This window comes from Danio rerio, chromosome 7 (assembly GCF_049306965.1).
Source record: "Danio rerio strain Tuebingen ecotype United States chromosome 7, GRCz12tu, whole genome shotgun sequence".
Lineage (NCBI taxonomy): Eukaryota > Metazoa > Chordata > Actinopteri > Cypriniformes > Danionidae > Danio > Danio rerio.
This window is the reverse complement of record NC_133182.1, coordinates 64,891,096-64,906,778: the sequence shown is the minus strand read 5'-3', so window position 1 is coordinate 64,906,778 and position 15,683 is coordinate 64,891,096. Positions and strand designations below refer to the sequence as shown.

The window sequence follows — 15,683 nt, the reverse complement described above, 5'->3', positions numbered from 1 at the left end:
CATTTGAAGCAGAAACAGAGCGCACTGGCGAGGAGCGAGGGGTCCGCGGGCCCGAAGGCGACAGATTAGCCCCCACTGTAACCCTCAGGCCTGCCCGAGTGCTAACCGCTTGGTGGGGAGCGGAAGGGGTGTCTTGCCCTAATAAAAGAGCTCGACGCGACCTCAGTTGCGCAACAGTCAAGACATCGCAATGCGGGCAAGAACTATCCGCAAGCACCGCATCAACATGTTGGACCCCCAAGCATGTGACACAATACTCGTGCCTGTCATCCGGGGCGAGGAAACCCCCGCATCCAGAAACGCACAGTCGAAACGATATCTTTAAAAAGACGCTTTGCACCACCGTGTGCTCTCTTAGGGAAAACTGCTCTTTTAGATCACCAGTAAAACGCCAAGGGGAAGGGAAACCCAGCTCAACCGCCACTAAAGCGTCTTCTCCCGCACTGGTGAAGGAAATGCTTTCTTCAACGTTGGAAGTCAGCTCAGCAGAAGGGTTCTTCAGTCTCAGATCGGGCCTGAAGCAACAATTCTGACGAGCTAACTCACACAGCCGACTGATATAGCCCTAATTGGCTCATCAGTTTCAGCTGTGCAGCTTAGCTCCGCCAATTTAATTGGCATTACATTGGCCCGATTTATATCTTCAGAAGTGATTGGTCGTCTAGGTGATTGGGCTAGGTGAAAATCTTTTCTAACTCATTCATTTAGCCCTGTTTAATTCTTCAATTTCATGCATAATAGTCTCAAAAATGTCTTTAAAAGTCTTAAATTTACTTTATGATACCTGCAAAAACCCTGATTTAGAGTGGAAGTTGGCTCGAGGCAGACTGATTTCTTACACAACTGTACTGATATCTGATAAAAAAGGAATCCCAAAAATGTCTTATCATCACCCATATTGCTGTACATTACACTTGTGTTACTAATCAGGCAACAACTGCCGCAAATCCCATACTATAGAAGGTGCTACATTTGAATTTAAACTTTGAACCCTTAGAACACTAGGCAACACTTTATTTTGATGGTCCATTTGAGCATTTGTAGTCTGTCTGCTTAATATCTGCTAATACTGCTCCTTAAACAGACATTTAACTGACTATAAAAAACTTTGCGAGTACATGTCAACTTAAACTAATTCCAACCCCAACCTAACAGTCTACTTATAATCTAATGAGAATTAGTTGGCATGTAGATGCAATGTAACTTAAATTCACCAATGGGACCATTAAAATGAAGTGTGACCGATAACTACTGTCTATTTTATATATTATGAATTTGTGTATTATGAATGGAACGCTTTCTTCTTCATGGGAATGCAAAGTCTCCATTGGATGTGCACTTCATCATTTTGACAGAGGTAGTCATTCTGGTACAACTCGCCTACTGTTTTTTTTAATACTAATTTGGACAATATCTGAAACATTAAAGTGTGATAAACACGCAAAAAATAAGAAATCAGTAAGAGGGCAAACACTTTTTCACACCACTCTAAGCAGTTTAACAGCAAAGTTTCATGTCCAGTATGATGCTAGTGGAAAACTACTTGATCTTTTCTTCAGACAAGATTAATTTTATGCTGTTTCTGTCTGTATCAGGTAGCTCAGGACATGGCTTTGAACACGGGAGACACACTTTTCACACTGGAGATGCTGGAGGCAGCTGGAGACGTGTTCTTCAACAGTTCACAGGACCGAGACAAAGCCATCTGCTTTTACAGGGTAAGAGGGACATCTTCTGTTGTTATTCTACTCTGCCTGTTTTTTAATTAATTTGTACTACAATCCTCTTGTTAAGTCTGAGATCACAAACCAGTTTCCGTTTCAACAACAAATGATACTAATATTAACTTACAATGTGATATAAAGTGAGTAGGGTAGTTCACCCTGAAATAAAAATTAGTCGTTTGGGTTTTTTGTTTAGTTCAACAAAAAAGTAGATCTTTTGAAAAATGCTGGAAACATGTAACTATTGACATTCATAATGGGAAAAACAATGGAAGTCATTGGTTACTGGTTTCCAACATTAGTCAGAATGTCTTATTTAGTGTTCCATTATCTATTTAAAGGGATAGTTCATCCAAAAATGAAAAATTGCAGTTAATTTACTCACACACAGGTCATCAGGTCACCCACAGGCTTTTGATGATAAAAGTACAAGTGCGCTAGGACAGGACAGAAGGTCAGGTTAAGCAGTTTGTTGATAGATTTTTGTGACTGAATCACCAACTCTTGTGCTTTCGTCATTAAAAGTGACGGAGCTACAATCAGACTACTGTCGCACAAGTGCCTTAACTGTTTGTGTTAAGTGTGTAACTGTTTGACTAGGATGTGAATAAAAGCTAATAACATAAAGGATAATTGTAAATAGGGGTGGCATGGTGGTGCAGTCAGTAGCGCTGTTGCCTCACAGAAAAAAGGTTACTGGTTTGAGCCCTGGCTGGGCCAGTTGGCATTTCTGTATGGAGTTTGCATGTTCTCCCTGCGTTCGTGTGGGTTATCTCCTGGTGCTTTGTAATCCCCCACAGTCCAAACACATGCGCTATAGGTGAATTGGGTAAGCTAAAATGTCCGTAGTGAATGTCCTGGTCCTCCAGGTTGAGAGTTGAGCGTTGGGCTAACTACCCACCTTGCAAAAATTTCATGTTACGAAACACCAACATGGTACTGCTAAATACCAACTTATAAATAAGTATATAAATGATATAAACGGCCCTGGGAGTAAGTAAATAAGTAAGTAATTGTAAATAATGTTAAATTTCTCACACGAAATAATCGTTTTACTTTACAAGACACTGGTGTGTCCTCAGGACCCACAGCTATTGATTGACTTGTTTATATGTGTTTTTGTGTTTATCTAAACAACCTGTCACCATTCACTCCCATAATATGAATCACCATAGAGCACAGATTCAGCTCAAAATCTTCTCGAATGTTGCACGGAAGAAAAAAGTGATCTACTTCTTGGACGACTAGTGGTGGGTGAATTAACAGAAAATTTGCAGTTTTGAACTATTCCTTTTAATGCTACTGCAAAATCTAGATTTCAATGTTATTTCCTGAATCTCAGCCGGACAGACAGTAACTCATCTATTAAAAGTCAAATATAGGTGTCCAAAGATTGTTGTGAATAGAACTGAACAATATATTGTTGAGCATCGATATCGCAATGTGTGTATCTCCAATAGTCACGTCACAGGATTAGATCATTTATTAAAGTTTAAAAGATAAAGTTATCATTAAATATTATTATTTTAAAATAACTTATACAACAATGATCATGCTGTTTTGTTTGATTACACACATTCTGTAGCTGAAAACTGTTAAATACTCTAGAAAACCATAAAGCATTGTATATTTCACTTTTATTGTTGCTCTGTTTTATTAAAATATGCTTCTAATTTATTATAATTGATGCAAACACACTGCATAGAAAAAACAATCTGGATTATCCCAGGAACTGAGTAAAATTCAGTTCCCGGAGGGCCGCAGGTCTCCACAGTGTAGCTGCAACCTTAATCAAACACACCTGATCAAACTAATTGAGTCCTTCATGTTTGTTTGCAATGTACAGGTAATGCCGAATTCAGACTGCAGAATTTTCAAAGTAGTCATGTCACGGATGTTTTAACACTGCATGACTATCTGGGCTAGCGTTTCATCGCTGCTTTGTTTACACTGCAAGATGGATAACCGACAGGGACTTTCACATTGCATGACTTTACAATAGAAAGAATCACCGACAACTTTGTCTAAACTACGTCTCACAACCAAAACATGTAGTATATCTTTTGTTATTGACTACATAAAGAGAAAGAAGCGTTTAATAGGGTAGAAAATGTACATATTTGCTCACCTGGGTCTGAGGGGAATTAGCAATTTCTCCTCAACTTTCTTTTTTAACTTTCTGTATGAAGTGTCAAACAGACATGGGTGCTCCTGTCAAACCTCCACTAGTTTCTCCTCCATTTCTTGGGTCCAAATAAACTGAAACGGAGCGCTTTTAACTTTTAACTTTTTTTTTTTTACTTTTTAACTCCCTTTAACCTCCCGCTGGCCAGCAGGTACACACACACACAAGTGAAAGCTGCTCTCTCATTGCCTGTAAGTGATCGCATATGTTATTTTTAGTCAAAACTCAATTCACACGGCATGATTTGAATCGCCGACAGCTCCAGATATTTAGCATGCCAAATATCTCACAGGCATTGGCGACTCATCTGCGATTCTCTCAGATTGCGTCTTTCATAGTTCATACTGTGTGATTGTCACTCATGTGCACAAGCACCAATTTGCCTGTCAATTTGCCTTGGCATTTGTTGGCGATTTCTCAAAACCTGTCGGGGAGTAAAAATTGGGGCTAAAATCATGCAGTCTGAACTAGGCATAAGTGTATTGGGGCAGGGTTGGAACTAGACTGTACAGAGCTGCGACCCTCCAGGAACTAAGTTTGACACCCTGAAGAATGAAATCTTTTCAAATAGAACAATTCAATTCATCTGGTGAAATTAAATTCATATCACAATATACACAACATAACACAACAAAACAAAACATATCAAGGTTTCAGATTTTTTCTATATCAAGCAGCCCTAGTAGTAAACACTGTGATTTTGTAAATGATGCGCTTTAATGTGTGATACGAATATGCAGAAGTCATATACAGATATTATTTGAGTTTTCTCAATTCAAATGAATGCAAGCTTGGACCTGAAAACAGTGTTTCAAAACTTAAATTAGTAAGTCACAACTTAACAAGTGGATATTTTTATTAGAAAACATAAATCATAAGCATTTTATTTGAGTTTGATCAGAATGTGTGTGTGTGTGTGTGTGTGTGTGTGTGTGTGTGTGTGTGTGTGTGTGTGTGTGTGTGTGTGTGTGTGTGTGTGTGTGTGTGTGTATGTGTGTGTGTGTGTGTTTGTGTGTGTGTGTGTGTGTGTGTGTGTGTGTGTGTGTGTGTGTGTGTGTAAGGACCGAGCTCTTCCAATTGCAGTGAAGACGAGCAGTGTTGGCTCTCAGCTCCGGCTGTGTAATAAACTCTCAGAGCTTCTGCTGCAGCTGGGACAGAGTTCAGAGGCCCTTGAGTTTGCTCAGACTGCATTAGACATCAGCGTGAGTCTCGGTAAGATAACACACACAGACACAACCACTGTAAATTCAGTTCATCTTTTTTTCTATTACAATGTAAATTGTGTCAAAGCGGCTTAACAATGATTACATAAAATTACTATTGCATACAGTTGTTTGTAAGATTTTTTTTTTTCATTCATTCATTTATTTTCCTGCAGCTTAGTCTCTTTATTTACCACAGCGGAATGAACCGCCAACTATTCCAGTGGATGCACTTATAATATATATTTATATAGAAAACATTATTTTAGCTAGTGCTTGGCAAATATTAATTCTAATTAATCAATTAATAAATAAAAAGCTTTTTTTATATAATATATGTGTGTGCGCTGTATATGTATAATGTAAATATAAATACACACATGCACACATATATTTGAAAAAATTTATATTTTTTAAGTATTTAGGATATTATAAACATTAAAAAAAATTTCCCAAATGATGTTTAACAGAGCAAGGAAATTTTCACAGTATGTCTGATAATATTTTTTCTTCTGGAGAAAGTCTTATTTGTTTTATTTTGGCTAGAATAAAAGCAGTTTTTAAATTTTTTAAACACCATTTTAAGGTCAAAATTATTAGCTCCTTTAAGCTATAGTTTTTTCGATAGTCTACAGAACAAACCATCATTATACACTTACTTGCCTAATAAACCTAACCTGCCTAGTTAATCTAATTAACCTGGTTAAGCCTTTAAATTTTTCATTTTTTGTCTGCTTAGTCCCTTAATCTGCTTATTAATCCGGGGTTGCCACAGCGGATTAACCGCCAACTTATCCAGCAAGTTTTTACGCAGTGGATGCCCTTCCAGTCGCAACCCATCTCTGGGAAACATCCACACACACATTCACTCTCACACACTACTGACAAATTAGCCTACCCAATTCAACTGTACCGCATGTCTTTGGACTGTGGGGGAAACCGGAGCACTAGGAGGAAACCCACGCAAGGGCAGGGAGAACATGCAAACTCCACACAGAAACGGCAACTGAGCCGATGTTCGAACCAGCGACCCAGCGACCTTCTTGCTGTGAGGCGACAGCACTACCTACTGCGCCACAGCCTCGCCCTAAGCCTTTAAATGTCACTTTTTATATATATACAAATTATATACAAACCTAAATATCTATGTGACAAAAAGTTTTGTATAGTTTTGACACATATACATAATGCATTTATCAAATACCCACACAAATATTATGTCAAAACAAACTTTTATTTTATGGGTGTGATTAATCATGATTAATCTTTACCCAGCACTAAAAAAAAACAATGTGTCAAATAATTTTTATTATCAAGTCAATTAATTTATTTATCTTAAAATTTTATCTTAATATTTTTAATGTCTATCCTTTGTATATTTTTTTATAAATGCCTAATGTTTAGTTGCATATATTTAAAAAAATGTTTATGTATTTTAATTATTTTAATGTCGTTTTATTTAAGAATTTAGACGAAGAGTTAGTTTTAAATTAAATGAAAAGTAATTCATTGTGAACAAGCTGAAGTAAAATCATTTTAAATAAACATATAAATATATTTTTATATATTAAAATGAATGTTAATTTTATGTCAAATAACAAAATAGTTTTTCTTTTGTTAACTATAATAACCCTTTATTCAGCAAGATTAAAAAATCTGACCTCTACTAATTTTTTAATGTGTGTTCGTGCTAATGATGCAGTGATTAATCGATTTCACTAATTACCGTGCTTTAATTCGTCAAAGTTATTTTACTGCAAAGGCTTCTCAACATAGCGTTTCTGCACAGAACAAAACTGCTGGAACTCAACCAAGTTACGCCAACAGTGCGCTAGTTTAAAGTTCCGCTTGTGCACAGAGCCAATAAGCACACACACTAGATTAACTATGGCTGAGGCTATTAACTAAGGGACGTGCAAGTTCGTTATTTCTAATGGAGGCACGCAGTGCATGTTTTGTTTGGAACGCACACAATTTTATACTATAGTTGCAATCTTTGACTACTATTTATTTATTTATTGTTCTGTCGTTTATATTTATTATAAAAGTATTACTAATGTTCAAAAGCTAAACATTTTTTTTCATTTATTTTTTAGTCCAAAGTGAAATGGATTCTTGTTTTGCTGTATTGTTTTTATTATTATTTTGTGCTGTATTTATTGGTCACTGAGCATCAATAAATAACACTATAATAAAATATAAGGAGTTTTCGTTTGATTTACTAAACCAGTAGTGTTTTAAAAAAAAATGAATGCACAATAATTGTAAAACCGTGATTATTCTTTAGACTATAATTGTACAACCAAAAATCTAGAATTAATGCATCCCAGCAAACTCTTGCATATACAGTACAGTAGGACTATAAATTCATGGTATTCATTATGTGATAAAGATTTACACTCCATCACAGCTTGTGGCTTCCTGCCAAAGTATTGAATGTGTTTCTGAGAATATGGCACAGATGGTAAACTCATGGTCCTGATGATAAACAGCTGGAAACAGATAAAGCTTTGTGTGTTTTCTTCCAGCTGACCGTTTGAATGAGAGAGTGGCTTTCCATCGACTTGCCACACTTTACCATTGTCTGGGTCAGTTTGAAATGGCGGAGCACCACTTTCTGAAAGCCCTGTCTCTGTGCCCATCTCCCCTGCAGTATGACGAGGAAGCCCTGTATTATGTCAGGGTTTACCAGACCCTTGGAGACATCATCTTTTATGACGTAAAGGTAACGTGAACACCTAATGAACACCAAATACTTCAATCCTCCATCTAGTTAATCAAATGAAAAAAAAAATGCCATAATATATTTTTTATTTTAATTTTCAGTTTGTACACATTGAAATACAACATTTCACATACCCTTTTTACAATAACCTTGCTGCATTTGAAATTATACAAAATAAAAGGATAAGTATATGTTAAAATGTAAACAAAAAAACAGACAAACAACAAAAACAAAAAACAAGAAATAAAAATTCCCCTTTTTTGGTAATGGTAATCCATCATACTACGTACAAGCTACAGCAAATATATTGATGAGTGTATCAAAACAGAACTGTAAGACTGGAACTGCATTGTCCACACAAAAACTAAGCATCAACTTCTTTCTCTGTTAATTCCACATCTTGTATATAACTGAAGTTTAGCATGTAAGATTTATTTTCTAATGGTGGGCTAGACAACATCTGTCTTATCCATTGAGTAGAGTTTGGTCTTTGAAACCATATTTCTGAGCATAATATTGTCATAACATCTAAATGCTTCAGAAAATTAATGTACACCTTGCTTAATTCTTGTTGTCTGGATATTAAGCTGGTACTGGGTTAAATGTTTTGCATTTCATGGTAAACCAGAAGAGGGCAGTCTAAGTACAGTACATACTGAATAAATGAATACTTATTCACACTCCATAGTACAAAAACAAAAGCTTACTCATTGTCTAAGTGCACATATACAGGTATATTTATAATAGTATATATAACATATAATATCAATAATCAGTTGAGGACATAAAGAAGTGAAATCTGTTTTCATATGCAATATGACTACTACTATTATTATTATTATTATTATTATTATTATTATTATTAAAAATAATACTATTGTAATAGCTTTATTTAAATAAAAAAGATACATTAGTAAAGGAATACATTTCTTTTCAGTACTGTAAATAAAAACAAATATGATGTATTAATAATAATAATAACAATAATAATAGTAATAATAATAATATTATTTATTCCTCTTCTTTTTGGCTTAATCCCTTCATTAATCTGGGCTTACCACAGCGGAATGAACCGCCAACTTATCAAGCATATGTTTTACACAGTGGATGCTCTTCCAGCCACAACCCATCACTGGGAAACATCCATACACACTCATTCACACACATACACTATGGCCAATTTTAGCATACCCAATTTACCTTTAGCACATGTGTTTGGACTGTGGGGAAAACCAGAGCACCCAGAGGAAACCCCTACCAACACGGGAGAGAACATGCAAACTCCACACAGAAACGCCAGCCGACCCAGCAGAGGCTCGAACCAGCGACCTTGTTGCTGTGAGGTGATCGTGCTACTCACTGGTTGAATATTTACATGGACACTGAAAAGTGACCCAAACTCAACAGAATTCAATAGATGCTCTATTCCAGATGTGAAATCGTTTGAATCAGCTTAAAAATTGAGCAGATGTTAATAGTTTCTGATCTCCACCTTATAAACATTCCTTTATTAATGTCATTAAGATAAAAACAACACCAGTCAACATCCACATAGTTTTACACTTGAGAATAGCCATCGGCAAGTATTGCTCAGATTTCCAAATACCTTCCAAATATCTAACTCACTTCACCAAAAGGAAAATTGCGCACACCTGTGTGGGACGCTGTAAATCTGATGTCTGTTCTCATGAATGTACATGTTGGAGATTTTTATCATTAACACACTCATGTTTAAATTAGATTAAATCTGTGAATCTAGCAATCTGTCATTTGGTTGCCAGATATCACCATTCATTGACTTGGCACATTCGCCCTTTTGAAAATTTAATAATTTCTTTTTAAAAATCTGAAGTATTTAAAAGAGGAACTTAAAAGCTGTTTAGCTGTTAGAAATATTATGTTATACTTTTTTTTCTGTATAATTAATCAATTAACTGAAAAATTATAATATTAATAACATTAATAATAAATACAAAATACAGTTTGAAATAGTAATATTTTCTTTACTGGCTTAATTTCTATAATAATATAAATAGTATTTAAATTGTTGTATTATTAATAATAATTATAATGATAATAATGGTGGTGCAGTCGGTAGTGCTGTCACCTCGCAGCAAGAAGGTCGCTGGGTTGCTGGTTCGATCCTTGGCTTAGTTGGCGTTTCTGTGTGGAGTTTGCTGGTTTTCCCTGCGTTCGCTTGGGTTTCCTCTGGGTGCTCTGGTTTCCCCCACAGTCCAAAGACATGCAGTACAGGTGAACTGGGTATGCTAAATTGTCCTTAGTGTATGAGTGTGTGTGTGAATGTGTGTGTGTGTGTGTGTGTGGATGTTTCCTAGAGATGGGTTGCGGCTGGAAGTGCATCCACTGCGTAAAAATGTGCTGGATGGGTTGGCGATTCATTCCGCTGTGGCGACAAGAAAATGATAAAATGAATAATAATAATTATTATTTTATTTTTATTTTTTTGTTTTGCTGTTGTTGTTGTTGCTGTTATTGTCTTTTTTTTTGTCACTTGGCAAGTTTACATTTTTGTGCTCTGGATGTTTTAATCACAGCCAAAAAACCCAATGCTTTTGGCAGCTTTTCATTCATTCATTCATTCATTCATTCATTCATTCATTCATTCATTTTCTTTTCGGCTTAGTGCTTTTATTTATTTGGGGTCGCCATAGCGGAATGACCCGCCAACATATCCAGCATATTTTTTATACAGCTGCTCTTCCAGCTGCAACCCATTGCGGGAAACATCCATACACATTCACACACACACCCGTACACTACTAATTTAACCTACCCAATTGACCTTTAGCGCATGTCTTTGGACTGTGAGGGAAACCGGTCCGGAGCATCCAGAGTAAACCCATGCCACCGTGCTGCCCGCTTTTGGCAGCTATGATATCTAAATTAAATTTTTGAATGATGTTATGCAAATGCAGTTTTTTTATTTATTAGATTCACATGATGATTACAAACAAAACAGACCTTCTGTGAAATTTATGTTTTTAAATATTTCCCAAATATTTCACTTAATCTGCTTTCAGTCAGTAAGTTTTTTTGCGTTATAGTCATTACTGAGATGAGATCATCACCTGGATTGTATTCTTTGTATAATCTTAAATACCACTGGAGACAACTCTGAGACTTTGGTCTGTTGTTTTCAGTTCAGTTCAGTTCAGTTCCCTCTCTCTCTCTCTCTCTCTCTCTCTCTCTCTCTCTCTCTCTCTCTCTCTCTCTCACTCTCTCCCTCTCTCTCTCTCCCTCTCTCTCTCTCTCTCTCTCTCTCTCTCTCTCTGAATTCAATTCAATTCAATTCAATAATTGCTTTATTGGCATGACTGTTGTTACAAATGTATTGCCAAAGCAGTTATAAAGTTTACATAAAAAGTAAAATACATACATAATAAAAAAAACAGTACACACAGTAAATAGTAGTAGTAAAAAAAGATGATATATATATATATATATATATATATATATATATATATATATATATATATATATATATATATATATAGATATATATATATATATATATAATTAAATAAAGTATCAACAATACATCATATTATTCAATATATCACATTAATATTCAATATATTATATTATTATTCAACATTAATTATTCATACAAATCAATACAAAAATAGATCAGAATAAACTATATTTTTAGGATAAAACAGTAATAAAAACAATAATAATCAGTATATTTACAATGATTCATTTATAATCATCTAGGTGTGTGTGCAATAATGTAGGCATTATTGTATTGGGGCGCTAGAAGGACACACACTCATTTTTTTCCCCTAGTAAATATTGAAGCTGTGTTTTATTGTCTAACTCAGTGAATTGTGGGTAAATGCTTTCTCTCTCTCTCTCTCTCTCTCTCTCTCTCTCTCTCTCTCTCTCTCTCTCTCGCTCTCTCTTTCTCACTCACTAATTTATTTGAGTTAAGTCCTACAGATTTTTCATGCTCATTATTGTGAATGTTTTGTTGGTCAATTCAGGTGCCATAACACAAAGTTGACTTTTTTTTGGCCTTTTTTCAACTGAAGAGAATCTTCAGAAGCTGCTACTGTTTTTTTTTTTTTTTTTGGATTGTGATGCAGTTCCTAGACAAACGCAATAGTAAATGGCACAGAATCTCTCTCTCTCTTCATTTCAGGACCCTTTTGATGCTGCTGGCTATTATCACCTGGCTTTGGCTGCTGCGATGGATCTGGGCAATAAGAGGTCTCAGCTGCAGCTCTGCACCCGACTGGCCACCATCTATCACAACTTCCTCATGGACCGTGAGCTCTCACTCTTCTTCTACCAGCGAGCACGAGTTTTCGCTAATGATCTACACATTCGCAGAATCAACCTGGCTCCAGACTACAGCTTCAGGTCCACATCCCAGTACAAACACACGATAACTGGGGCAGCAAGATAGAACTTTACTTAATTGGATATGACACTTCACTGCATGTTTTGATTTGGCTTGTGTGTGAATTTCCTATGTTTACTTTATGTTTGCCGGATGTTATGTGTGTTGGTTGATCTATTTACAGAATATCTGACTCATGTTGATCGGTCCAGCAAGTGTTTACTGGAGTGATACAGCTTTTAGGCACTGCTTGCTTTCTGTTTTAATTCTAAAATGGAAAAAAAAGTGACTTTTATATGACCTACTTGGCAGAATATCTCATGACTGAAGCAATCAGATATGTTATTATCTACAATTAATGAAGATAATCTTAAAGAATCATTCACCCAAACATGATAATTACTGCATAATATACCAACTCTCATGCCATTCTCATTTTTTACAAGACTTTTTTCTTTCAGATGAACACAGTGGAAGTTTTATTATTAATTTTATTTTTCCGTTTTCATACTTTATAATGGTGTTGAGGATTTGGTCTTTTTATGGTTCCAAAAGTGTATAAATCCTTCATAAAATGAACCCATTTGTCACCAGGGGTTAAATGTATATAATAAAACGGATTGATGCGTTTTTATGACAAAAAGGTTTTAAAAGTTTAAATTGTAATCTCAAATCAATGAGTTTAGTAGTAGTAAAATAGCTTTGGGTCAGATCAGCTTTGTTGCTGCGATCTATTAAAAGTCAGCCCTCGATCCAAGTTTTGTTGGGCCGGAAGGGCGAGAGAGGCCTCCAGTCTGTCGCTTGTCCTGTGGGAAGTGGTGGTGCACCAATGGTAGGTGTCGGTCGAAAGGGGCAGACTGGCCGTTTTCTCCCACCATCCCGTGAGGGTGGTGGTGGTGCACCGATGGCAGGTGTCTGGTTGGTAGATCGGTCGGTCAGTTGGTCAACAGCCAGCTCCACCTCCACCACCAGGCTGGCGTTTCCCATAGACAATGGTTCTCCAATGGCAGGATGTCAGCTGACCTATTTCTCCACAAAGCCAATGGGGGGCACCAGTGGCACATGAGTCTAGTATGTGGTTAGCTAAATCAGTGTTCCCCGGGGTTAAGTGCGGGGTGCCCAGGCGCTGCTGGTAAATGGGTCCATACAGTGGAGGTAGTGGTGACCTGGAAGCCTCCACCTCTCTGGAGGGTCTGGCACAGGGGACTCTAGAGGCACGAGGACGTCCTGGGCCTAGCGGAGAAGCGGACGACAGAGAGAGAAACAGTCAGGCATGAGCAGGTTCATCCAGGGCAGAAGACAGATATCCACCACCTCACTTGCAGGCCAGACCAAACCAAACTCAAACCAAACTCTTATATTCAACGTCCAGAGAATATTTCTGCACTTGTTTGGTTCCAATCTGGTGTAAAACGTAGGACTCGTTTGCAGAAGTTTTAAAAAGCTTGCACCGTAGAGCAAATTTATAGTTGAAATTGTATTTACTTATTTATGATCAGAGAATTTCAAATGAGTATTTGAGTTTACGACAAGTGGTGCAGGAGTTATGAGCCCTTTTGTGGTTAAGAGCACTGTGGGAACATCTATTGACCAATTTGAAAGTTCGAATACCGGCGCTATCTCATGATCATATTCGTACAGTTTAGTATGATTTGGTTATCCCCCAATGATGACTGGGTTTAGGGGAAGAGTTTGGTGCCATGCCTCCTTTTAAAAATTGTACATTTTTGTACAACTGAACTCAACTGAATTAGCCACTAAGCTGACAAAACGTAGAACAGTTTTGTTTCCTTGGGAGATCAGGCTGCGAATGCACATTCATGACAACCTCTATGCTAAATCGACATATGATGCATGACAGAAGACTCCGTTATAGTGGAAGCTCTGGCTATATTTCACTGTAAAAGAAGAAAAGCTTGAGTTTTTGTTTTACGTGTTTGTTTGAACCGGAGTACATTATCATCATCATCATTATTGTCATGCGTCATACATCAAGTCAAAGGTCATTTAAAAAGACAAAAACACTTCGATCCTTTTCATTAGAGTTGTGTTAACCCCATGGCGATGTGTAGGTTATTTTTCATTCATTTATTAATTTTCTTTTCGGCTTAGTCCCTTTATTAATCTGGGGTCCCCACAGCAAAATGACCCGCCAACTTATCCAGCATATGCTTTATACAGCGGATGCCCTTCCAGCTGCAACCCATCCCTAGGAAACATCCATACACACTCACTCATACTCATACACTACGGAAAATTTAGCCTACCCAATTCACATGTACCGCATGTCTTTGGACTTGTGAGGGAAACCAAAGCACTCTGAGGAAACCCACGCGAATGCAGCGAGAACATACAAACTCTACACAGAAACTCCAACTGACCCAGCCGAGGCTTGAACAAGCGACCTTCTTGCTGTGAGGCGACAGCACTACCTACTGTGCCACCCTAGGTTATTTTTACGATATACATAAAAAAGGTGCCAGGATAAAATTGAAATCTACTGTGATTGTGTTTGTCTGAAAGAAGAAAGTCAAATACATGGACGGTTTGGGGGTGAGGAAATTATTGCTTATTACTATGACTTTCTTAATGTCTGTTTTACCATTCTGCAAAATCTATTTTTTTATTGATTAATAATTTTGACACATGCAAGGGATGTCAGTGAACACGTTTTTGACTCAGTAGTGGCTGTTGTTTGTGCAGAAAGTAGCAGGATTTGTGTTTTTTACATAAAGATGTTCACGCATGGTGAAATACATGATTTTGTCCAAACACAGTCAGTTAAGTGAAAACAAACCCTGTGCCTTGGCATTCAAATGTATTTGTCAAAAAGAGATTTTGTTGGTCTCTAATAAAAGTGGATTTAATATTTAATTTAATCAACATTTTAAAGTTGCTTTGTTCACCATCTTTGAATGCAAATGTTAACAGAATGGAATGTAGCTACACAATTGTAATTAAATAACAATATCTACTCGATTCCATTGGGTAAACTAAACTTTAAACCAAAAATGAAAATTCTGTCATCATCAACTCTCTTTTCACTTGTTCCAAACCTGTTTAAATTCTATTATTTATGTTAAACACAATTGTATTTTTTTATTTTTTTAAGAAACCGGTTGCCATTGGCATAGTAAAAAAAGAAAATACTATGGAAGTCAATGGTCACTGGTTTTAAACATTCTTCGAAATACCTACTTTTGTGTTCAACAGAAGAAAGATAATAAAATAAAATATGTTTTCTGATGAAACAGTTAAGTAAATTGTTTACATTGTAGCACACTTCAATTCAATTTAATGTCAGTGTGCTTTTAGTATGTTAGTAAACATGTTAACACGTTTTTTATTAAGATAAAACAACAAAAATTTTCACTAAAACTTTTACATTTACATTACATTTACAAATTGGATTTTATTTCATTTATTTTAATAATTCTATAATTCATATATTCTATTTATGAATTTATCCTGTTAAATTTTTCCT

General features: G+C 36.3%; 2 protein-coding genes across 6 annotated transcripts in view; one reads left to right on the top strand and one right to left on the bottom strand.

Annotated features, from left to right (window-relative positions):
- The window catches only part of sh3tc1 (SH3 domain and tetratricopeptide repeats 1), a 58,282-nt gene extending 43,204 nt beyond the window's left edge, over positions 1 to 15,078 (top strand). For all 5 annotated transcript variants that reach the window (XM_073907437.1, XM_005166494.6, XM_073907440.1 and 2 more), the window contains 4 exons: positions 1,596 to 1,718; positions 4,971 to 5,121; positions 7,640 to 7,836; positions 11,999 to 15,078. In XM_073907437.1, the coding sequence (XP_073763538.1) occupies positions 1,596 to 1,718; positions 4,971 to 5,121; positions 7,640 to 7,836; positions 11,999 to 12,265 (738 nt within the window). In that variant the 3' untranslated portion in view covers positions 12,266 to 15,078. The remainder of the gene's footprint in view (positions 1 to 1,595; positions 1,719 to 4,970; positions 5,122 to 7,639; positions 7,837 to 11,998) is intronic.
- The window catches only part of stim2b (stromal interaction molecule 2b), an 860,843-nt gene that overhangs the window by 582,496 nt on the left and 262,664 nt on the right, over positions 1 to 15,683 (bottom strand). The window lies entirely within an intron of this gene.